The sequence below is a fragment of the Gavialis gangeticus genome, unplaced genomic scaffold, assembly GCF_001723915.1.
Source record: "Gavialis gangeticus isolate Ggan-Ray unplaced genomic scaffold, GavGan_comp1, whole genome shotgun sequence".
Lineage (NCBI taxonomy): Eukaryota > Metazoa > Chordata > Crocodylia > Gavialidae > Gavialis > Gavialis gangeticus.
In genome coordinates, this window is record NW_017728994.1 from 69,857,388 (window position 1) to 69,865,607 (window position 8,220).

Consider the following 8,220-nt stretch of genomic DNA (forward strand, 5'->3'; position numbering starts at 1 on the left):
AAAATCACATTGTGAAATTCTGGCCTATACTGCTCTGCAGAAACACATTTTTACGACTGGAGAAAAGAGTCCATACTCCCTTTAATGGTTATATAAGAAAATAACTTATAATATTAACAAGGAAAGATGTGGAATAATAATAAGTATGACAGAAGATGGAGAAAGCACACTGCCAGATAAGAGCCCCAAGGAATATTTGACAGTGCAAACCTTATTGCACTTTTGGACCTTGGACGTAATGTGGGTGAGACTGCAACAAGAAAAATTACTTATTACAGAGATGGAACTATTACTATATTTTGAAGGCTACAACATACACACTATTATACACAAATGTCTATTAGTAAACAGGCTTGAAAAAAATAACATTTAGTACATCGCTAAAGATGGTAAAATAAGTGAGAAGCAACTAGACCATTATGGACTTTCCAAATGCAGAAAGAGCACGTCAGCCTACTTCCAAGCATAGTTGTGCAGAAACGTGCCATAACTACAGGACTGCTTCTTGCTTGTGTTGCCACATAAAAAAGATGGGATGAAGCAAAAACATGACCTACCCTGACAAGGAAGAAGAAATGGCTCAGGAGATTACACTCCATTAAGGGGCATAATGAAAAGTCTGTTTTCCTTTTCCCTGTGCAAATCAGAGTCCAAGGATGCTCTGGATCAAACGCTACTGCATCTATTAGATGCCTGAATTGTACTGATAGGTACTTAAACCCAGTCCTATTCTGCTCAAGCCCTTGAAAAACTTTAATACTTATCTTTTTGTAACATGCCTTCAGGTTAGAGTCTAGCTAAGTCACATATAGCAGCAAGGAGGAGGAAGACCCATCCATCTCTACATTAATGTTGTTTTCAGAGACACAAGCAAAGTGGAACAGCAGGGTGCACAAAGGCACCAAATAAATAGAGTATGATCCAACCCACTTCAGTGCTTCTGCTGGGATAGTGCAGATCCATACTCTTCCCAAAGCACAGTTGAGACTGAGTCATAGAAAAGCTGTGTGCAGTTTTAAAAAACAGATGTGTGCAACATGCACAAGCAGGGCAAGAAGTATGACATATCAAAGACCATAGATGATGAAGATAAAAAGGAAATGCTGTGCCTTTGTTAGGTACCAATGAATCCCAGTGAATACTAAACCAAAACACTCTGTACCTTTTAGATCTCATATGCATCTCCTTCTCCGAAATGAATCTTTCCTTTGGTTTGAACAGGTTATCTAGCAAAAGGAAAATAGAATTAATTGAAGAAACTGGATTTAGAGGGCTTTATTGAAATGACAACAGTAGCATTTTCCCTAATTTCTCTTACACAGCATTATGCTTATTAAATTATTATGGATGCAGGGCCTGATCAAAGTCTCTTTGAAGCCAGTGGAAACATCCCTGGAGCTATCAGGCCCTTAAGCTGCCCTTTAGATTGGGAGGAATGGATAAGACCCATTGCCACCAACCTTATTACACAGCCCATTTATTTTAAATGTATATAACTTCTGTCACCGTCACATACAGCAATGTTATTCAGGCCAGGAACCAGCTGATGATTAGCGCTGCATGGGGGGAACCTATTTTCTCTTGTATTCTTTTCTGCCATTGTCAACTGTCCTGCATCTTGTGTAGTTAATTACAACTATGTACAGTGGGTCAGATCCTCAGCTGGGCATAGATTGATTTACACCAGTGACAGTTCTGGCCCACAGGATTTTATTTGATGGAGTTTTATGCAAAGGTATAATTAATTTCCCAGGCTTTCAGACAGTGAAGAATCAGGTCCAGGCTCTGGTTGGTTAAGGATCAAAATGGCTATTGTGTTTCATTAGATGGCAGGTAATTTTAATATTTTTCCTGAAAAAGAATACTTTTCTAATGCAATATTATGGTACCATAGAGATGTAGGGCTGGAAGGGACCTTCAGGAGGTCAATTAGTCCAACCACTCAGGCAGGATCATCTCTATCCAACCACCCTATACAAACCCATTGTTTAACTTATTAGAAAAACTGTGCAGTCAGCCCTGACAAAACTGCAAGACATAACACCCTAACCTGCCACAGGAATAGCAGCAGGACCACAAAAGCCAATGTCTTGCTGCTGCAAGGTTGTTAAAATATGCTTGAGAGATCTGAGGAAGAGGACCATGCTACACCCCTGCTACAGAGGAATGCTGACTATGGTGTAATATTTCTTCCTGACCCCCCAAACAGCAATCGGTCTGACTCTGACTGATGGGGCACAACCCTTTAGCCAAGAACTTCTGGGTTTAGGTCCCAACAAGAGCACTGACACACCCCAGGCAAAATCCCCAGTTTTGGCTGCAGTGAACACCCAATGGTTCAGAGGAAGGCCTTTAAAACAAAACAAAACAAAACAAAACAAAACAACCAACTCCATAGGTAGCAAAAAATCCCTCTTGGTCCCATGTGGCAACTCGCAAAGGCCAGAAGTATGGGAAATACCCGGAGCATATATATCATTGTAATTATTTATTACATTACTTTAGATCATTTAACCCATACATTCCCCCTCTACCTTCCCTGTTTTGCTGTTGATGCCAGCCTTATGTTCTGCCTTCCTTGTGTGCATACATTATTACCCAGCATCCACAGTCCAATTTGCTTTGAAATACTGATTAGTCCCTGGTACTTGTAAAACAACTGTCACAGACTAGGGCAGGACACCATCAGCAATGTAAGCGGAGTAGGTCTGCTGGACTTTAGGAAGAGAGCTCTGGTGGCCCTATGTATTATTCACTGTAATTTGTAATCAAAGGTGTATTTGTCATAAATAAATCTATGTACATATGACTTCATATTCTTGCACAGCAAAAACATTTGGAAAACTTTAAATATTTCATTGTAAATGTCATATATGCTCCTTCCTATCATCTCACTACCAATAAGAGAGGAAAATTCAGGATTAATAAATAAGTATGGCTATTAACAAGTTCAACAGCTACTCAGTACAGATGTCGATTCAGAGTAGATCTAGCATCCACTACCGGACGTACAGACCTTCCCTCTTCAGGTTCTTTTTCCAGACGCCACATGTGTTTCACTGATATTTATAAGAGTTGCCCCTAGCAACCAAACAGCACAGAACCTCTTAAAGGAGTCGCACCCAGCAGCAAACTTGCACTTAGCTTACTATATTCCTTATGAAAAAGTGGGTTTTCCTTTAGGAGCAGTATCATTCACATATCTCCAAGATAAAACAGAGAGTACTAGAGGCAGCAGTTTCCACCCTGAACTGGCAGAGTTTTTATAATGAACATGATGAGGAAAACTTAGAAGAGGCATAACAGGGCAGCTCTGCACTCTGGACAAGGGCGTGTTTAGCTGGCAGCTGCTATTTTTGTGTCCCCACCCAGGTGCCCAGGGCTGCTGCCCCTTTAGTTATGCTACTGCTAAAAAGTAATGGTTAAGACATATTTGACTAAATTGAATCATGTTCCTTTATTTTTGGGGTTTTTTTTCCTGTTGATTAAAATTCATCCATTAACATCTCAGAGACACAGAGAGAGAGACCTCAATATTTCTACTATTGAGCATATGGGCCCAGATTCTCTGGTCTGATCAAGATGAGCTTGGCACAGGATCCGGGATTTGAAGTTGCATAACTAATTAAAGCCAGTTTGCTCTCAGCACACCTCACAGCTCTCAGAGCTGGCTGCTCTAAACTTTGTTCATCTCTCTAAAGCCACAAAAAGCCATTCTGGCAAGTAGAGTTCACCAAAATCCAAGTCAGCTACTCTCCTTTTCTCTAAATCACACACCCCTAACCTGCAGCATGTCACATGGTAATCATGTGTAGTCTGGTTATGCCAGTTTTACAGATGCTCTGCACTGCTGGAATGGTTTAAAGAACCCAAACGGGGGCCAAAAACTTAACATCATGCAGCAAATTCTGGCCCTCTCCCTTATGGCTGCATGGAAGTGAGGTTGGGAATCGCATATGCAGAGGATTCACATCATCACACAGCATGAAGACCAGTGCTAGGAGTGTTCCCTTCACGTTCCTGTGCAGAGCAGGATCTGGCCAGGGAGGAGTGAGACTGAGCCTGAGCCTGGTGGAGAAAATGCCCCACGTTCCTCAGGTGTTCAAGGCTGGGCCCTTCTGCTCTAAACAAGCTGGGGTTGAAGCAAGCACTAATTATTAGCTTACCATACGGTTTACTGGGGGCAGTGAGCCTCTGTGCATCACTGGGGTGCACAGAGTATTTGCCTTCCTGACTGTATCAGATGGGGCTATCAGCCCTGTTCAGAAAGCTCAGCTATGGGGGCATTTGGCTGAAGGTGCCTTCTGCTGAGCTTTAACAGCTCTTGAAAGAGAAAGCAAAGGGGATGAGGAAGCAAGCTGTAAAGAGAATAGCTTGTTGCAAGGAGAAGCTAGGCTGCTGTGCTGGGGCCAGAGCAAAAAGTGTGTCTTCTCCTAGCTTCTGGAAGAGGACAGAGGATTGTTTGTTTGTTTGTTTGCTTACTGAATTTTGCTTTGGAGAACTGACTGAGGAGCTCATAAGGGAGCAAAATCTCCTGCAGAAGCTAGTAGGATAAATAACCTGTTTATAGTCTCCCTACTCATCAAGATTAATGTTTGCTGAAATATCTATACTATCTGGAGAGTGGTAGTTTTCTCACAGCTGGGAAAAAAATAATCACTTAAGGCTTCTTGCTTTTTTTAATAAAAAGCTGCTAGTAACACCTTCAGCTAGAAAGCTGGGGACATTTCACTCCGTTTCCACCCCTGGAACACAGCGAAGAAATATCAGCCAGCTCAAAACTAGTCACCCTGCTGCCAGGAGCTGTGTTTGGGCTCCCCACCCTACAGTGCAATTCAGACAATCACAGTTGGCTTCGACACCTTGGAAACAAGTGAATCTCGAGGTAGCTTTCACAGGGCGGAGTCATGGGGAATGCCAGATCTCAGAGGGAAAATCTCCTACAGCTGGAGGATGAGGTTAGGTTGGAGATTCCTGTTCAGGAAACATCTAATCCAGCTTCTGCTCCAGTATCACATCCAGTCCAAGCTAAGAATAAGCAGAGGAGATGGTGCTTGACATGGGAGGTCAGACCAAGGGCAGAGAAGAACTGTTGCCAGCCTGCTTCTGTAAAAGTAGCAAAGCCAACAACAGTAGGGAGTCGGATATGCAAGTTAAGGTTCTGTTTGCAACCTCAAGCAGTAGGAGGACAATAACTTCTTTAAGGGCATGGGCTCTTTTTGCAAAGAGGGAATGTGGTGGAAGGAGCAACAGGAGGAGGTATGCAGGATGAATTTACTGCTCTCCAATGCCTCTGGTTGTAATGCTGGGAACAAGTGAGAGAGGACTGTGCTTTGGCCTGCAGACGTATGACAGTAGGCTAATTTTCATTTTTTTTCCATAAGCCACTGTGACAATGGAGCTTTCATTGGTAAAATAGAGAATTAGTAAAGAGTCAGCAAGCAGGGCTACTGCTGAAGCACATAATCTCTGTGGGCATGTGTAGATGAAATGGGGGCCCTAAATTGAAGTGGTGGGTTTTTAAAAACACGGCTTCAATGTAGGGCCACGTCAACCCCCATGTCATACACATACCCGTGCACTTACCTGCCTTTACAATGGAGGGGCGGGGAGGGCGAGCTGCAGGGGGCAGAGTGGTCCCTGGGCTGTGAGTATATGTGGTGGGGGTTGGTGTTTCCCTCTGCGGCAGCAGTGGCACCCTTACAGACAGCATCTGGCTGCAGGCACCCAGCTTGGGTGGTCCCAGGGAGCATTGCAGTTGTGGAGGGAAGCACCAAGCCCCTGCGCAGCTCAGGCAGGCAGGCAGGCTCCTGGAAGGGAAAAAAGATCAGGCTCGTCACTTTTTTTTTTCTTGGGTGGAGCCTGCCTTCCCAGGCTGCTGCCAGGTTGCCTGCACGGGCTTCCTGCAGAGCCCCTGAGTTGCACGGAGCCTAGTGCTTCACTCCGCGGCTGTAGGGCAAACTAAAACTCAAAGGAGTTTTAGTTTTTTGTGCCCCAAGTCATTTAAGGCACATTACACTGCAGAATTTGCTACAGCAGCTGGAATTACTGCACACTACACTGCTGACACGTGCAAACACCAACACCATGAAAGTGGTGCAAAAGCATTTAAGCCGTTTTAAAGAATTGTGCATACATGCCCTTCATTTCATCTACACACGGCCTATTTATTTAAAGTAATTCTGTCCATGTAACATAGGAAACATCTGGATGGGCACCAGACCAGTGATAGCCAACAACCTTGCTAGAAAAGATAGGCTACCATAATAGAGATTTTTAAACAAAGAATTAAAAGAAGGTCATGAGGAAAATCCTTAACGATCATCCCTGGAAGAGAAAAAGCAATCTACCTTACTTATGAAAGTGTTGATTGTATAAGAGTAGAGTGACATAAGGCTTACAATGCAACACCACAGGCAAACAATGACATACCCTTTCCTGTAGCATCTCACAGCTAACTCTCGGGGCACTCCTCGAGAAAATAAATAAAACAAGGCCATTCAAAGAAGGTAAGCCTTGAAGGACTATACAACAGGAGGATCTTAAAGTAATTTCAAAAGGAAATGAGAAACAGGTGCACATTACAGAGTAAAAATAATATGTGAAAGTAGTTAATCTTTGTTAACATCTAAGCAGCAAAATACATTTGCAAGTGAAAGTCTGCCACTCCAGCTCTTCAAGAGGGCCACCACAGAGAGAATTATAATAGCCCACCAAAGACCTGAATTAACATTCCCACTGAGTTAGGTTCAAAGTAAGGCATACAACAGACAATGCTCCAGGATGATAATAACCAACCTTCTAAATTACATTTTAAGATTATGAAAATTCAGTATCAAATTCATAGCTTTGATTTTTTAAACTGCAAAATATTCTAAGGGAGGGAAAAGCAGTGAGTTCAAAGCTTGACAGGCGTGCAGGGTTTCTGGTGAGATGTTCCACAGGAAAAAAATGTAAATATGAAACACTTCATTCATGTTTTATTCAAATCCTGCAAGTCTGCTGAGCTTCTGGTATTTATAACAATGCCATGTACAGCAGTGATTTATTTGTGACATTCCCTGAGCGGGGTGAAGATACCACACCAAGGTCTTAAAGTTGCAAACCAAGGTAAACAGATCATCATCCTAATATATATTTAACAAATGATAATGCTTACTCCAGAAATGGATGAAAAGAAAAATATATTCCCTGGCTGGGAGGTTGTTAAATATTTAAGCAAAGAACACACCACTTAGGCATGAGAAGAGGAGGAATGGGTCCCCTGCTTTCCCACCTACAAATAAATCTTTCAGGAACTGAAAAAAGTGACAAAATGAACCATGGGGTATGTTCTGCTTTTTTGTACAAATATATGCCTTCAACTTATACAGAAGTAGCAATAGGCATTAACCATATCCTATAGATGGACTCTTATCAGTAGTCTCTGTTGTTTGTCACCAGCTGTCACCTATGGCTCCAAGTAGTGGCAGTGGCCACATCCCCAGGCAACTTAGTCAGCTGTAAGGCCAAATGAGGTAGGTTACCCCTAGATGGGTATCTTTGGGTCAAAGAGAGACATTCATTTCTTAATCTAGTGCACAGATCTACCCTGGTAGATGAGGCAGACCTAACAGAAATGTCAATTATTCTAGTAAGAAGATATGGTAGCAGACTTTTGTAGAATGCTTAGGTCGTCAGTATGCATGTATCACTACTGCCATCTTTCATTTGTCTTGACACTATCTTGACATGATGATCAAAGTTATGATGATCAAGGCAAAGAAAACAAGGATGACTCAGTGCAAATCTTCCTCATTATAATCTAGTTTTTGTGCAGATATATGAAGTCTCATTCTGCCATATCCTTTTGAAGTCCTGTGGAAGTAGGCAAGAAGTGAAACAACAGATGCTTCACATATAGGGAGCTTTCACTGCAAATCTATATCTAGGTGACTGAGAGAAAATGGTTGCTCTTCACTGAATTATAGCATGGTGGAGTTTGGATGATTCAGCCACCTTTTTTAGGATTACTATATTCACCTTGGTAGATTAAGGAAAGGTGTGAAAAAGGTGCCTTAAAATTGCCTGATTTATACCCAAGCTGGTTAGCCTACCACAAGTGACAGTGATCTCATTAGAGAGGTCAATATAATATAGGCAATGACATTTCTGACCAACAAGAACAAAAAATTGATAATAAGATCCCTAAGCTCCTCCAGCCCACAGAACACTATCCCA

General features: G+C 42.3%; 1 protein-coding gene across 4 annotated transcripts in view; it reads right to left on the bottom strand.

The window, feature by feature from the left end:
- The window catches only part of CUNH10orf90 (chromosome unknown C10orf90 homolog), a 318,231-nt gene that overhangs the window by 8,490 nt on the left and 301,521 nt on the right, over nt 1–8,220 (bottom strand). For all 4 annotated transcript variants that reach the window (XM_019502988.1, XM_019502990.1, XM_019502987.1 and 1 more), the window contains one exon: nt 1,163–1,226. In XM_019502988.1, the coding sequence (XP_019358533.1) occupies nt 1,163–1,226 (64 nt within the window). The remainder of the gene's footprint in view (nt 1–1,162; nt 1,227–8,220) is intronic.